Below are 17384 nucleotides of genomic sequence, written 5' to 3'. Positions count from 1 at the left end.
GCCTTGCACAGATCAGGGAACAGCATCAATAGAATCTCCGAGAGTCTGTACACCGACATGTACATGTGGATTGCATAATTAGTTTAGACCCCCACCAATCAACATTATTGGGCAGTGGCTTTCAATTACTATATAGTGACATTATTTATACTTTCTGTATCAGTTTTACAGAATGGCATCTAAGGGGTAATGTTTCTCCTTATGGAGAGTGACATGCGAGTGTAAGGAGACTTATAGGCCATGCAATGCTCCTCCCGGAAATTAAATATGTAAATTTGCTTCACAGAAAGGAAGAGAACTTGAACTCTAGTGCCACCTTTGGGGAGTAAGAATACTAAAAAATCATTATTGGCCCTTTAACAAACCATGCCACACGACTTAAAAGCCAAACCAGAATCTCAATTTGCAGACAAGTGTTTCAGGGTGTTTACCCCTCGTCAGCGCAAAGAAGAGATCTGATTTGGCTGTATGAGAGGCTTCTGACTGGGATCTATCTAAGGGGTAACATTTCTCCTTGTGGAGTGACATTTCTGACATGCCAGTGTAAGAAGACTTATAGGCCATGCAATGCTCCTCTGGAAAAATTAAATATGCAGCCAAATCAGATCTCATGCTTTGAACTAAGGAGGGTGAGGTTCTAAATATGAGGTTTTGCAGCAGCTGAGGTGTGTATTATGAGGTTCTGCAGCATATTAGGTGTGTATTATGAGGTTCTGCAGCAGCTGAAGTATGTATTATGAGGTTCTGCAGTATCTTAGGTGCGTATTGATAGATCCAAAGTTGTGACAGTCCGGTTAAGGCCCTTTTACATTTAGCGATGCACCAGCGATCCGACCAGCGATACGACCCGGTCAGGATCACTGGTGCATCGCTAAATGATCGCTAGTGAGCTTTCATACAGAAAGATCTCACAGCGATGCAGCAGCGACGCAGCGCACGATACTCACCTTTCACACACAGCGATCCTGACGTCCTCCCGCCCGCGTCCACGCGTCGCTCGTCGTCACAGCAGGAAGTCTCAGCAGGAAGCGCCCGACGAGAAATGGAGCCGGACATTCTCGCGCGATCAGCGATGGACAGCGGGGGAGCCGGTCGTTGGTAAGTATCACACATAGCGATATCGCTAGCAATATCGCTATAACGTCGCAAAACCAGTGACGTTTTAGCGATATTGCTAGCGATATCGCTTAGTGTAAAACCCCCTTTACACTTTTTTTTTTTTTTCCCCCGTATATGTACCTACCTGTCAGTGTAATGCCTTTATGCATCTGTATATGTACTTGTTCCTGCCTTGCTACTGTAATGCTCTGAATTTCCCCATGGTGGGACGATTAAATGATTGTCTTATCTTATTATGAGGTTCTGCAGCAGCTGAGGTGTGTATTATGAGGTTCTGCAGCAGCTGAGATGTGTATTATGAGGTTCTGCAGCAGCAGCTGGGGTGTGTATTATGAGGTTGTGCAGCATCTTAGGTGTGTATTATGAGGTTATGGAGCAACTGAGGTGTCTTATGAGGTTCTGCAGCAGCTGAGGTGTGTATTATGAGGTTCTGCAGGTAGAGCGCACAAATGTAGAAATCACTCTGCAGCTGCTGAAGTACCATGACTCTTCTTTAAGAGTGAGGATGTTGCTGTCACTTTTGTGAAGAATTTGACAAAGGAAAGATCCATGTCAGCCAATGAGCACCTCAGTAGTATGGTCTTGGGGTGCCTATGGGTCTGACATATCCCTTAGCCAACCAGATGTCGCTGGGGTCAGAGCCTGATTGGCCATCTGTCATTCAAACACTGTCAAGGAAGATAATGCACTGTACTACACCAGTAGTGCAGAGTATTATCAGTGCGATCAAAGAATCGCAGGTCCAAGTCCCGGTGTGAGATTAGTAACTACTGTAAAAAGGAAATGAAGAAAAACATTTTATGTGTTGAAAATCAAGTTACAGCTTTAATAATAAAAATATACTTTATATGTTTAAAAAAAAAAAAATCAACCTCCACCCCCCCCCCCCAAAAAAAAAAAAAAATTATTGGTATTGTCGTATTCATAACAACCCAATAAAACTGCATCAATTTCCATCCCATAATGTAAATGCAGTTAAAAGAAATTAAAAACTATGCCATAATTGCCATTTTTGTTAATATTGACTCAAAAATGTAGTAAAAAGTGATCAAAAAGTCACATGTATTCTAAAATGGTGCCAATAAAAACCTCACCTCATTACACTAAAAAAGCCTTCACACAGTTTTAGGGCTCTTACAATATAATGACTCTAAAATAGTGATTTTTTTTTAACGTGATTTTCTTGTTAAAAAAGTAGTAAAAAATAAAAGGTTATAAGATAGGTATCAAACTACAGCTTGTCCCACAACAAAATAAGCCCTCACAAAGCTCCATCTATGGGAAAAAAATCACAGTAATTAAAAAAAAAAAAAAGGATTTTTTTTAAGTAATTTATTTTGTAAATGTAGCAAAACATAAAAAAAAGTTATAAATTTTGTATTGAAGCGATCAGATCGGCCCACAGAATAAAAAAATATGATAATTATACTGAATGGTGAATGGAGTTAAAAAAATATAGAATTGCTGTTTTTTTGTTATTTTTGTCTCCCAAAGAGTTAATGAAAAATGATAAAAAAAAAGTCACTTATAACAAAATGGCAGAAAAGAAAAATATATCTTGTCATGTAAATATAATCCTTCATGCTGTTCCTCTGACGGGAAAATTGTGAAACTTAATTATATCAGAAAATGGCACCTTCAAAATCAATTTTGTTTTCTTTTCAAAGAGTGTATTAATAGTACAAAAGTAATAAAAATAAAAAAATATATAAACTATCGCCCCATTCGTACTGACCCACACAGTAAAGTTTATTTATGCAGAACGGTGAATAGCGTAAAGACTTAAACACACACAAAAAAAAAAAAACAGTGGCAGAATTGCTGTTTTTGTTTATATTTTTTCTCATGAAGAGTTAACAAAAGTTCGTTAATAAGTTCTATGAATTCCAAAAGGATACGACTGGAAAATACAACTCATCCCAGAGAAAAAGACAAGTGTTTATGACTATGTTGCCAAAGCAATAAAAAGTTATGCCTTCTGCATTGCAACAACAGAAAGGTGAATTTAAAAAATGGTCTGTCATAAAGGCCAACAGGGGCTGTGACATCACGGGATTAAATAATAATAATAATAATTATTATTATATATTATTGTTATTATTTTTTTACTATTAATAATAAATACCCATTATATCAGTAACATATTTCCTTAGTTTATAGTCTCCAAAATAATTCTGCATAATTTATGCATGGTATCAATGACTGCCCTATAATGGAAATTGATCATATACCGATCACTATGCTCTTACTTTTATAGACGGAAATGGCCTTTGTCTTTTTAGCAATTCGATGCCACCGCTCTCATCCATCTTGGATCCCAGTAATCTGACATGCAGCCTGCAATTATATGGTTCTTCAGAAAGTCTGCTCAGCTTCCTCTGCAGAACCTCTTTGCTCTGACAGCCGCACAGGTAGACACTAGAAGATCATCTGAGCTCTATTATAGTCACACACACCCTCTCCTCCAGTGTAATGTCTCCTAATAAATTACTTTGTCTATTTCGATCCAGTGGCAAAAGTCTAAAGTATTATCAGATAACACCACCACACTTCCCAGCCAGCTCAGTTCATGGAAGATAAAGGTTACTGTAGGGGAGGACACTACGCACATACACAACCGGCCCTACATGGACTATTAATACTCAAGTCTAGTCTAGAACTGTCTAAAGAAAAATCGGCCGGTAAAGAACGATGGATGACGGTGAAGATACAAGTACAACGATTGCCGGAAGGGGATCCAACTGCAGTATTAGTGTGAGCAATATCTGCTATACTGTCAGGTAAGGGGTTACTGCTGTGTGGGATGAATAGCTAGAGGGAGTTATATATTGTTCTTTGCACCAATGTAATTAATGACTTACATATACTTGCTACCATAAAGCAGAAATATACATTTGGTGGCTATATTAAAAACTAAATGTGTCTGCTTATACATGGAATTTCATAAAATAAGGCACAAATATAAAATAATAATATTTATGGTTTTAAAAATTGAACCATGATTGCAAAATGTGACCTTGGGACCCCTAAATTGGCAGCTTAGATAATGACGATGATGATGATGTAGAACTCAGGCCATCATTTTAGGATATTATTAACTATTATTCTCAATGGCTGCATGAAATTGTAAAAAAAAAAAAAAAAAGTCTGGCTGTCCGTGGATTACGGAAGCAAAATCTGTTTGCGGTCCAGCATAAAATTGCAAGGTAATCTAGACTGGACATGGGCAAAAGTGACATTTGGATCTATCTTTGAGAGAGTAGTGATTGATTCAGCAGGGTGCAAAAGGAATTTCCTGCATGAAAACTGATAATGATGATGGAGTAAACTTCATTTACACTAACATTTTAAATTGATACCTACATATGGATACCAAAGATATTCACAAAACCACTCACTCACTTAAAATACAAATCAATTTTATTTAAACAATATTAAAAGCAATATAAATAGTACAAAAGAAGGGTTTCAAAAGAGGATCAAGCAAAAAAGAGGATTGACCATCTAAAGAGTATTATCCACAGATACATGTATATTAGTTGCAATGAGTTCCCATATACCACAGCATAATGTTGATTCATGTAAAAGGAACACAAGCATGATAAAGTATCTGAAACAGATATAATCACTGCTTTACCCATAGTATATATAGTATAGAGATAATAATAATAGAGACCACTCTAAGTGCCACAACGCACGTTTTGCTTAAGAAGCTTTCTCAAGGGGAGTGTGTGTAATGTCCTCTCCTGCATGCCTTATATATTCCAAAAAGCTTAGGCTTAAGCCAAGCAGTTAGTGTATGAAGCGCCAGTCCCACATCGCAGAGGCATCCTGCTCCGGTGCTCATTACCTGAGCATGTCAGGAGAAAATGTCTCCATGATGTCAGTCAAACAAACAAGGCAGCACACTGCAGCGCTATAGCATGCAAAAATGAAACATGAAAACTGAATTGCATTACTGCACTAAAACTATGAAAAATCGAGAATGCTTAGCGCATAAATTGGCCAATTAATGTGTACCTGGCAGCCACGGAAAGGCGATTCTCGTATACCAGGACCTAACAATGCAGTGCATTGCTGCAGTGTTCTGCCTTGTCAGTTTTTTGATTTGTATCCATGATGTCAGTGACATGCACCGGAAACATGTTGAGACCTTTGTGGGTGAAGGAAGATGTTGGGGCTAGTGCGCATGTGCATATCGGCGCCATTTTTATATAGATAGAGGAATTTATATCATTATGTCCCTAGCAAAAGTTAATACAGATATATGCTTTATGAATATCCATGTAGTCAAGCTTAATTTAATACACCTCCCTTAATTTAACACACCTTGGCAAAAATGAGTTGCAGTACAATCAATATAATCCCTTCTTCTACTCTGAGCCCCCTCCCTTATGGGCCACTATATAGTTGAACATTAATGGGGGAGAGACTCAGAGTTTCAACTGCATTTGACCAATTGGGAAAATGGCCCAATGTGGAAGATCAGTGCCAAAGCTTATGCTGATTGTACTGCAACTCAGTTGTGGTTTTATCAGCAGGACACTCCTGTGTGCACTCTCCTCCTTCTGAGTCTGGACATTGGGGGGAAAAGGTGCTCAGTATCTGTTTATGCTTAACAGATGCCTCTAAATATTCTCGTAACCTGTAGAACGGCAGGCAGAAACTGCAATAGTGAGCCACAAGCTGCACTGCACTCCAGCATTCCTTCTCATAGCAACTTCTCTCCCTCCTTTAACCATGCAGCAAAAAGCTAATGCTGACGAGGCTTAGTAGCAGAGCCCAGATTATACAGGGAAAAGGAGTGGCTAACCGAGCAAAGTTGAGCACAGGAATTTCCAACATGGCTGATTAACCCATGTTCTGCCAGAAGAAATAAACACGTTTAATAAGACAGAGAAGTGCTTCTTCCCAGCTCCGGAGTAGGAGCAACCAGACGCTGCAGTCTTCTGGCTCCGTTCCGTTGCGGTAGCCCCGTGACATTGACATGTTGCAGATTTGAAATAGGCAGTGCAGGTCAGTTTACACTGAGTACAAAAAAAGCGCAGTGGGAATGAGATTCCTATAAATCCCATCCACATCGCTAGAACTGCATGTAAGACGCTGCATTTTTGAAGCAGTAAAAATCCACAGCATAAAAAATCTCACCAAAAACTCATTGTGGGTAAACAGGCTTACACTGTGAAAAAAAATAAATAAATATAGATATATATATATTTAAGCAAATCCATTCTACAGGATCATTCTTGTACTTTATTGTATGTATATTTTACTATGCATCCAGTGCTTCATACTGTATCTTTGTGTCATCTGGGGTCAGAGTTCTTTCCATCTATATCTCCAGTTTGCAACAAAACGGTGTATAAACTGAACATTGATCTCTGCCTTGTTTGTATGGATGTGACACTGACATCGAGCATTAAGCCTGTGACCGGGCAAAATAGACATATATACTGTTCCCACATGCCCTGAGTATGGCCTCATCCTGCAAAATAAATTTACATAGTACAGTAGTTTCCCAACATATCACCCAGATATTGACATAATGTTGGACTTTATCTGTTATTTCTGTCTGCGATTTTTACTTGACTATTGAAAGTTACAAAAAAAATTATATGAAGCAAATTTTATATGATACTAGCTGAAGAGCCCGGTGCTGCCCCGGCATAGTAACTAACTACGGTTAGTTATAACAAATTATAATGATTATATATATATATATACTAGCTGAAGAGCCCGGCGCTGCCCGGGCATAGTAACTGTGGATAGTTATAACAAATTATAATTATCCTCCATCCCATAGTCCCATGCCCATATACCCATCATATATATTTTCCATCCCATAGCCCCGTGCCCATATACCCATCATACATATTCGCCATCCCATAGTCGAGTGCCCATATACCCATCACACATCCTCCATCTCATAGTCCCATGCCCATATACCCATCATACATAGCCTTCATCCCATAGTCCCGTGCCTATATACCCATCATACATATCCACGATCCCATAGGCCCGTGCCCATATACCCATCATACATATTCGCCATCCCATAGTTGAGTGCCCATATACCCATCACACATCCTTCATCTCATAGTCCCATGCCCATATACCCATCATACATATCCTTCATCCCATAGTCCCATGCCCATATACCCATCATACATATCCTCCATCCCATAGTCGAGTGCCCATATACCCATCACACTTCCTCCATCCCATAGTCCCATGCCCATATACCCATCACACGTCCTCCATCCCATGCCCATATACCCATCATACATATTCGCCATCCCATATACCCATCACACATCCTTCATCTCATAGTCCCATGCCCATATACCCATCATACATGTCCTCCATCCCATAGTCCCGTGCCCATATACCCGTCATACATATCCGCCATCCCATAGTCCCGTGCCCATATACCCGTCATACATATCCGCCATCCCATAGTCCCGTGCTCATATACCCATTATACATATCCTCCATCCCATAGTCCCGTGCCCATATACCCATCATACATATCCGCCATCCCATAGTCCCGTGCCCATATACCCATCATACATATCCGCCATCCCATAGTCCCGTGCCCACATACCGGTCATACATATCCTCCATCCCATAGTCCAGTGCCCATATATCCATCACACATCCTCCATCCCATAGTCCCGTGCCCATATACCCATCATACATATCCTCCATCCCATAGTCCAGTGCCCATATACCCATCACACATCTTCCATCCCATAGTCAACCATTATGACATCATAATGAGCGGCGGGGCTTGCAACCTATGATGACATCAGCGTCGCCATGGCAACCATTATGACATCATAATGAGGGGTGGGGCTTGATACCCACACTTTTTCCCCATTATGTAGATAGGGGCAAAATTGTTTGGTGAATTGGAATGCGCGGGGTTAAAATTTTGCCTCACAACATAGCCTCGGATGCTCTCGGGGTCCAGACGTGTGACTGTGCCAAATTTTGTGGCTGTAGCTGTGACGGTGCAGATGCCAATCCCGGACATACATACATACATACATACATACATACATACATACACACACTTGAGCTTTATATAATAGATAAAGAGAGAGATAAAGCTGAGTCTATAGCCCTGCCCACTCCGCATAGCCACATTCACTATAATATCCCACATCATCCCGTGAGCCAGAGCCACCGGACTACTACCCCTAATATCCCACATCATCCTGTCAGAGCCACTGGACTACTACCCCTAATACACTACATCATCCCGTCGCAGCCGCCGGACTACTACCCCTAATATCCCACATCATCCCGTCACAGCCACCGGACTACTACCCCTAATATCCCACATCATCCTGTCAGAGCCACCAGACTACTACCCCTAATATCCCACATCATCCCGTCAGCCAGAGCCACCGGACTACTACTCCTAATATCCCACATCATCCTGTCTGAGCCACCGGACTACTACCCCTAATATCCCACATCATCTCGTCAGAGCCACTGGACTGCTACCCCTAATATCCCACATCATTCCTTCAGAGACACTGGACTGCTACCCCTAATATCCCACATCATCCCGTCAGCCAGAGCCATCGGACTATTACCACTAATATCCCACATCATCCCATCAGAGCCACCGGACTACTACCCCTAATATTTCACATCATCCAGTCAGCCAAAGCCATCGGACTACTACCCCTAATATCCCACATCATCCCATCAGCCAGAGCCACCGGACTACCCCTAATATCCCACATCATCCCGTCAAAGCCACCGGACTACTACCCCTAATATCCCACATCATCCCATCAGCCAAAGCCACCGGACTACTACCTCTAATATTCCACATCATTCTGTCAGAGCTACCGGACTACTACCCCTAATATCCCACATCATCCCTTCAGCCAGAGCCATCGGACTACTACCCCTAATATCCAACATCATCACGTCAGCCAGAGCCATCGGACTACTAACCCTACTAACCCTAATATCCCACATCATCCCGTCAGCCAGAGCCACCAGACTACTACCCCTAATATCCAACTTCATTCCATCAGAGCCACCGGACTACTACCCCTTTTATCCCACATCATCCTTTCAGCCAGATCCATCAGACCACTACCCCTAATATCCCACATCCTAACTTCCATACCGAGGATTCCTTTTAAGAGACGCCTGAGGTCAAAACCAAAAAGCTGTATGGATTTGCCCTGACTTCCATACCGGAGATCCCTTTAAGAGGGAAGATGTGCCTATGGGATGGAGGATGTGTGATGGGGATATGGGCAGGGAGGGGGGATTCATTTCTATCATGTGCTCTGCTCCTTTCTGGGGGGCAGACAATGGCTGGCAGCTTATGTTCCCGGGGATGCTAGATTTCTCCCACCATGGCAGTGTCTGCTGAGGTGTTGTCATGGTAGTGAGAAAACTTGCTCATAGCAACCAATCACAGCTCAACTTCTTTGGTAAGTGATTGGTTGCAAGGAAAACAGTTGCTCATAGCAACTAATCACAGCTCAGCATCTTTTAAACACCTCTGGTGAAATGAAAGATGCTTCGTGATTGGTTGGTGATACACACACACACACATACATACATACATACATTCACTTTTATATATCTACTTTTATACTATATACCCATAATATCCCACATCATCCCATCAGCCAGAGCCACCGAACTACTACCACTAATATCACACATCATCCCGTCAGCCAGAGCTACCGGACTACTACTCCTAATATCCCACATCATCCCGTCAGCCAGAGCCACTTGACTACTACTCCTAATATCCCACATCATCCCATCAGCCAGAGCCACTGGACAACTACCACTAATATCCCACATCATCCCGTCAGCCTGGAGTCAGAACCACAGAGCTGTGAGGAACTGTCCTATCTTCCATATCGGGGATCCCTTTAAGAGAGGCCTGGGGTCAAAACCAAAGCGCTGGATAGATTTGCTCTGACTTCCATACCAATGATCCCTTTAAGAGGGAAGATGTGCCTTAGGGATGGAGGATGTGTGATAGGGATATAGGCACGGGAGGGGGGATTCATTTCTGTCATGTGCTCTCTGCTCCTTTCAGGGGGGCAGACAATGTCTGGGAGCTTATGTTCCCAGGGATGCTATATTTCTCCCACCATGTCAGTGTCTGCTGAGGTGTTGTCAAGCGGGAAAACTGTTGGTCATAGCAACCAATCACAGCTCAGCTTCTTTTAACCAGCTCTGGTGAAATGAGAGATGCTTAGTGATTGTTTGCAAGGAAAACTGTTGCTCATAGCAACCAATCACAGCTCAGCTTCTTTTGAACAGCTCTGGTGAAATGAAAAATGCTTTGTGATTGGTTGGTGATATATACACACACACACTCATTTTTATATATAGTGATAGATAGATTGATTGATCCCAACATACAACAAAGCAGATGCGACCACATGCTGAGCTTCCTGATATGTGAACATTAATATATGAATATAATATATATATATATATGTGTGTGTATATTAATATATGAATATTAAACTACATTACTGCTATGTAGAATATACTTATTCACTTAAAGAAGCATTCTCATCAATGTTTTCATCCTCTTAATATATATTAATGTTGACCAGTTGGTGAGTTTTTTTACCTCAGCATTTGTAAGCCAAAACCAGGAGTGGGTGAAAAATGCAAAAGTGGTGACGTGTTTCTATTATACTTTTCCTCTAATTGTCCCACTCCTGGTTTTGGTTTACAAATAATGAGGTAAAATACTGACCAAATACTAAATGTGTGAACGGCCTAATGGTATGTTCACACTGAGTTTTTTTTATGTGGATTTAGGCCACGATCACACGTTCAGCATTTGGTCAGTATTTTACATCAGTATTTGAAAGCCAAAACCACAATCAGAGGAAGAGCATAATAGAAACCCGTCACTACTTCTGCATTTTTCATCCACTCCTGGTTTTGGCTTACAAATGCTGAGGTAAAAAAAAACCTCAAAACGCTCAATGTGTGCACATGGTATTAGAAGTGGATTATACTCCTAAATCCACATCCAAAACCGCATCAAATACCCTTTTGAATAAGTTTGAGAAGTTGATTTTAATGAGAAAAGCTCCCTTAGTGCACACAGTGCTGTTTTTTTTTCACGTTGTTTTGAACGTTTTGCAGTAAAACTAATAGGAAGCTTATTCAAAGAGTATTTGAAGCCTTTTTTTAAATTTGGATTTGCAGTAAAATCTGCTTCTAAATCCTCATCAAAAACTGTGTGAAAACTCCCTAAAAATGAAGTTGTCATGCATGCACATAGATCTCTATAATAAATCCTGAGTTTTTCGATTACTGCCTAATGGTTACGAATAGAGTTGAGCGAAACGGGTCGAAAAATTTCAAAAGTCGCCGACTTTTGGCAAAGTCGGGTTTCATGAAACGAAACCCGACCCTAGGATGAGGTCGGCCACGAGGTCGGCGACTTACGCGCCAAAGTCGCGTTTCAAAAGTTTGTTTTGCGCTTTTTCAGCCAATCAGGATCCACGGACACTGAGGGTAACGTGATGACAAAGGCACGGGTCACCACCATCTTTCAGAAGGGCATGCAAGTGATTGGCTTGCTTTGGGGGGCGTCACAGGGGGTATAAAAGGGCGTGCACGCCGACCGCCATGTTACTCATGCTGATCTCAGAAAAGGGAGAGCTGCTGCTGCTGATGATTTTGTAGGGAGAGCGTTAGGCAGGGAAGAAGACACCAAAAACTGCTTCTGCTGCTAGCGATTTTGCCTGTACAACACACCAGTCACTGTGTGTGCAGTGCAAGGGGAGGCTATATAGTGGTGTATCAGTGGTGTTGGTTGTTGGGCTGCCTTCTAAGGCTTCCTGACATTCCTGCATTGCTGTTTACACACTGCTCCGCAAACTGCTTTTTTAAAAGCAATCCCAATTTTTTTTTTTTGTCCTGCTGAGGTACTGAGCATGCATTTTTTCACACCATACAGCGGTGTACGCTCCTCACACAGTACCGTGTAACGGCTGTTATCACAGCCACAGTGAAGCTATCAGTGTGTCACTCTGTGAGAATAAAACGAGGACATGTTCCGTTCTTACAGACCTGCACTCTAGGGAGATTCCTATTCTGCCCAATTCTACATATACCTTGTAGTTTGTGATACACTAGCCAATTTCTGCCTGTGACATAGCGCTGTGATATTCAGTGGGCCTCACACAATCCATAAGTGTCCAGTGTCCACAAGTGTGTGCAGAAATTCAAAATCTCCCTTATCCTCTAGTCACTTTGGTCACAGCTGTGCCATCGAGCCTGTCACATAGCGCTCAGATATTCATTGGGCCTCACACAATCCAAAAGTGTCCAGTGTCCACAAGTGTCTGCTGAAATTCAAAATCTCACTTATCCTCTAGTCACTTTGGTCACAGCTGTGCCATCGAGCCTGTCACATAGCGCTCAGATATTCATTGGGCCTCACACAATCCAAAAGTGTCCAGTGTCCACAAGTGTGTGCAGAAATTCAAAATCTCCCTTATCCTCTAGTCACTTTGGTCACAGCTGTGCCATCGAGCCTGTCACATAGCGCTCAGATATTCATTGGGCCTCACACAATCCAAAAGTGTCCAGTGTCCACAAGTGTCTGCTGAAATTCAAAATCTCACTTATCCTCTAGTCACTTTGGTCACAGCTGTGCCATCGAGCCTGTCACATAGCGCTCAGATATTCATTGGGCCTCACACAATCCAAAAGTGTCCAGTGTCCACAAGTGTGTGCAGAAATTCAAAATCTCCCTTATCCTCTAGTCACTTTGGTCACAGCTGTGCCATCGAGCCTGTCACATAGCGCTCAGATATTCATTGGGCCTCACACAATCCAAAAGTGTCCAGTGTCCACAAGTGTCTGCTGAAATTCAAAATCTCACTTATCCTCTAGTCACTTTGGTCACAGGCACAGCTGTGCCATCGAGCCTGCCTGTCACATAGCGCTCAGATATCAGTGGGCCTCACACAATCCAAAAGTGTCCAGTGTCCACAAGTGTGTGCAGAAATTCAAAATCTCCCTTATCCTCTAGTCACTTTGGTCACAGCTGTGCCATCGAGCCTGTCACATAGCGCTCAGATATCAGTGGGCCTCACACAATCCAAGAGTGTCCAGTGTCCACAAGTGTCTGCAGAAATTCAAAATCTCCCCTGTCCTATAGACACCTTGTACCTTGTTTTACATTACTATATAGTTTGTTGGATTTTGTCTACATTTCTACCAAAAATGAGGAAGGCTGGTGGAAGAGGCCGTGGAATTGGGCGGGGGTTGGCAGCTGGTAATGATGGTGTTGGTGGTGGATCTGATGGTAGTGGCAAGAGCAAAATAGGACCGAATGCAGGAGGTGTTGAGCCTGCGTCATCGTCTGGCTACATAAGGCCTCGAACGCTTAGTTTTCTAGGAGTTGGCAAACCGCTTTTAAAGCCAGAGCATCAGGAAAAAGTTTTGTCTTACATTGCTGACTCAGCCTCCAGCTCTATCGCCTCCTCTTCTTCAGTTGTAAAAAGTAAAAGCACTGAGTCGTCATTGGAGGCTCATGTTCATGAACCACACCTTTCCTTGTGTCCTTCACCACAATCAAGATTGAAGGATGACGCAGGCCATACTACTGATTACTCCATGGAGCTGTTTTCACATACCATGCCTGGATTATCAAGTGAAATGGTGAATTACCCAGGCCAAGATGAATCTGACATGGAGTGCACTGATGCACAGCCGCTGATGGATGATTCTGCTGGTACATTCACTCAGAGCACTACTGATGAGACTCAGGTGCCCCTTCCCGCACACTATACCACCATACACGGTGACACAGAGGAAGGTGCACATGACATAGAAGAGGAGGTGATGGATGACCCAGTTGTTGACCCAGATTGGCATCCATTGGGGGAAGAGGGTGCTGCTTCCAATAGCTCAGATGAGGAGCATCCACAGCAGACATCGACATCGCAACAGCTGTTATCTGGCAGGCCCGGAGCACTCCAAAGACAGGTTCCAAACATCAAAAGAGTTGCTGGACAGCTTGTCCAGAGGGTCAAAAGATCACAGTGTGCTAGGCCGCAAAATGTCTGCCAAAGTAGGAAGAGTGCAGTGTGGCACTTTTTTGAACAAAATCCTCATGATCAGGCCAAGGTTATCTGTAAGAAGTGCGCAAAGACCTTTAGCCGAGGGAAAAATCTGAAAAATTTGAATACCAGTTGCATGCTTAGACATTTAACCAGCATGCACTTGCAAGCGTGGACACAACACCAAACCTCAAGTGCCACATGTGCAACTGATCACAACGAAGGTAGTCAGCAACGCTACATTGTTTCCCCCACTGTAAGCCCACCGGTTAGCACAGCAGCAAATGTTGAGGTGTCGTTGCAAGGCCACAGCAGTCAGGGAATCCCACTGTTATATCAATGAAAGACTGATTCTAGGCTATCAGAAAGAACACCAACTCCATCACCATCATCAACCCTCTCTCAGTCCGCCCTGTCCACCGCTACTTCCACCATATGCAGCTCTCAAGTCCAGCTCACTCTCCCAGACACTATGAGTAGGTCAAGAAAGTACTCAGTCTCTCATCTGCGTACACTGGGTTTGAACGCCCACATTGCCAAACTAATCTCGTTTGAGATGATGCCCTTTCGGTTGGTGGAAAGCGCAGCTTTCCGCGAACTCATGGCCTATGCAGTACCACGCTATGACCTACCCAGTGTCACGGCACCGCCTGACTCAGGGCCTGCTGTCCCGGCCTCGGCCAGTAGGATGCGCTGGACAATTACATCATCACCATGTGACTCAGGGCCTGCTGTCCCAGCCTCGGCCAGTCGGAGGCGCCGGACTATCACATCACCGTCAGACTCAGGGCCTGCTGTCCCAGCCTCGACCACTAGGAGGCCCCGGACTGTCCTATCACCGGCTGACCCGTGGCCTGCAGTCTCGGCCTTGGTCTCTGGGAGGCGTTGTGCTTCAACCCCGAGTGATGGCGGCGATAGTCATGAGGCTCCTGCGCAGGCGTCCGCTGGACGCAGGCTTCGCTCCTCGATCAGTCATGAAGGGGCTGGTGCATTACCATCCAGCCTGGTCCTGGGGGCGGTCCGGATGACATCATCAGGCCACGGGCCTGTAAGGGATGACCTGATCCCTCAAATACCTTGGGACTGCTCTTGCAGGCCGCCGGATATATTCTTGGTTCCCCTGCGTGTTATTGTGTGAATTGCTGTTTTACTGACTCTGACTTTTGCCTGGACTTCTGACTCTGCTTCTGCCTAACGATTCTGTACCTCTGCGACTCTCCTGGTTTATGACACTGACTTCGGCCTGGATTCTGACTCTGCTTCTGCCTAACGATTCTGTACCTCTGCTGCTCTCCTGGTTTATGACTCTTACTTTGGCCTGGATTCTGACTCTGCTTTTGCCTAACGATTCTGTACTTCTGCTGCCCTCCTGGTTTATGACTCTGGCTTCGGCCTGGAATCTGACTCTGCTACTGTCTACTGTTTTTATACCATTTCTGCCTGACTGGTTTAGTCTCGGATATCATTGCCTCTGTGTCCTGTATTGGAACACCTTTCTGGCGACCGTCCTGCTCTGGTCATTGCTCCTATTCAGACAGCGCCTCCTGGGCTCTGCTATAAATCCAGATCCCTGTATAGGGGTAAAGGGTCTCAGTGTTTCTCGGGGTGCTGTCTGGCTGCAGTCCAGACCGCAGGCAGACGTCACATTCAGTCGCCACTTCTTCTCTCGCAAAGCCATCCCAGCCCTCCACCATCATGTGAAAGACCGCATTGTCCATGCACTCAAGCAGTCAGTGAGCGGAAAGGTGCACCTCACAACTGATGCATGGTCCAGTCGGCATGGCCAGGGCCGTTACGTGTCCATCACTGCGCACTGGGTTAATGTGGTGGATGCAGGGTCCACAGGGGACAGCGGTGGTGGGACAGTGCTGCCTAGCCCACGGTATAGGAAACAGTTGGCTATAGGCATTCGACCCTCCTCCTCCTCCTCCAGAAGCGAAAGGTCGTCCACAGAGCGCAGTCGTACGAGCACTCCATCTGCAGCTGCCACTGTTGCACACGAGGTGTCCCCCTATCGAGCAGCTAGTGGAAAGCGTCAGCAGGCAGTGTTGCAGATGATGTGTTTGGGCGACAGACACACCGCCGAGGTGCTGGCCGAGTACTTTCAGCGACAAACTGAGTCATGGCTGGGCAGTGTACATCTTGAGGCAGGCAAGGTAGTTAGTGATAACGGGCGTAATTTTGTGGCAGCCATAGCCCTTTCAAAACTCAGCCACATACCTTGCTTGGCTCACACCTTGAACCTGGTGGTGCAGTGCTTCCTCAAAAATTATCCGGAGTTAACAGCCCTGCTCCAGAAGGTGCGAAGACTGTGCGCGCACATCCGCCGGTCGCCTGTACACTCCGTTTGTATGCAGAAGCTGCAGCGATTGCTCCACCTTCCCAACCACCGCCTCATTATCGACATTGCAACAAGGTGGAACTCCACCCTGCACATGGTGGAGCGGCTGTGCGAGCAGAGGCAGGCCATAATGCATTTGTGGGAGGATACACGGCCAGGCACTTTGAGAGCAGACATGGAGTTGACTGGTGTGTAGTGGTCAAAGCTGAAAGACCTCTGTAAAGTCCTTCAGTGTTTTGAGGAATGCACACGGCTGGTAAGTGCAGACGACGCCATCCTAAGCATGAGCATCCCACTTATGCGTCTGCTCATGCAAACTTTGACGCACCTTAAGGAGCAGGCGTCTGCAGCCAATGTTGATGAGGAGGAAGAGGAGGAGGGAATTCTTGATGACATTCAGCCATTGTCTGCTCAGGGACCTCTCCTGGACGAGGTGGAGGAAGAAGAGGAGGAGGAGGAGGAGGATGATGGGGATGATTACTTAGGGGAGGAGGATGCATCTCGTGGGGCAAGTGAAAATGTTGGCGTGGCAAGGTCTGGTACAGGGTTTGTGCGTGACTGGAGGGATGTGGATTTGCCAGAAAGTGCTCCTCCAACCAGCACTCGCAGTGCATCATTGACACCGGGAACATTGGCCCACATGTCAGATTATGCCTTGCAGATCCTAAAAAGGGACCCCCGCATTGCCAAAATGATGAACGATGACGACTACTGGTTGGCCAGCATCCTGGATCCACGCTATAAAGGCAAATTACAAAACATCATGCCACAGGAGAACCTTGACCTAATATTGGCTAATAAACAAGCAACTCTGGTAAATCGGTTGCTTG

At 44.3% G+C, this 17384-nt stretch overlaps 2 protein-coding genes across 2 annotated transcripts in view; one reads left to right on the top strand and one right to left on the bottom strand.

The window, feature by feature from the left end:
• ABCG8 (ATP binding cassette subfamily G member 8) overlaps nt 1-3596 on the bottom strand; it is a 53740-nt gene extending 50144 nt beyond the window's left edge. The window contains exon 1 of the mRNA XM_073564201.1: nt 3369-3596. Within this exon, the coding sequence (XP_073420302.1) occupies nt 3369-3428 (60 nt within the window). The 5' untranslated portion in view covers nt 3429-3596. The remainder of the gene's footprint in view (nt 1-3368) is intronic.
• A 105-nt stretch (nt 3597-3701) lies between these two features.
• Nucleotides 3702-17384, top strand: part of ABCG5 (ATP binding cassette subfamily G member 5) — a 52901-nt gene continuing 39218 nt past the window's right edge. Inside the window, exon 1 of the mRNA XM_073564203.1 lies at nt 3702-3899. Within this exon, the coding sequence (XP_073420304.1) occupies nt 3811-3899 (89 nt within the window). The 5' untranslated portion in view covers nt 3702-3810. The remainder of the gene's footprint in view (nt 3900-17384) is intronic.

This window comes from Dendrobates tinctorius, unplaced genomic scaffold, assembly GCF_039654945.1.
Source record: "Dendrobates tinctorius isolate UK_male_01 unplaced genomic scaffold, ASM3965494v1 ptg000434l, whole genome shotgun sequence".
Taxonomy (NCBI): domain Eukaryota; kingdom Metazoa; phylum Chordata; class Amphibia; order Anura; family Dendrobatidae; genus Dendrobates; species Dendrobates tinctorius.
The sequence above is the reverse complement of the archived record's forward strand: the minus strand, read 5'-3'. Positions and strand labels throughout refer to the sequence as shown.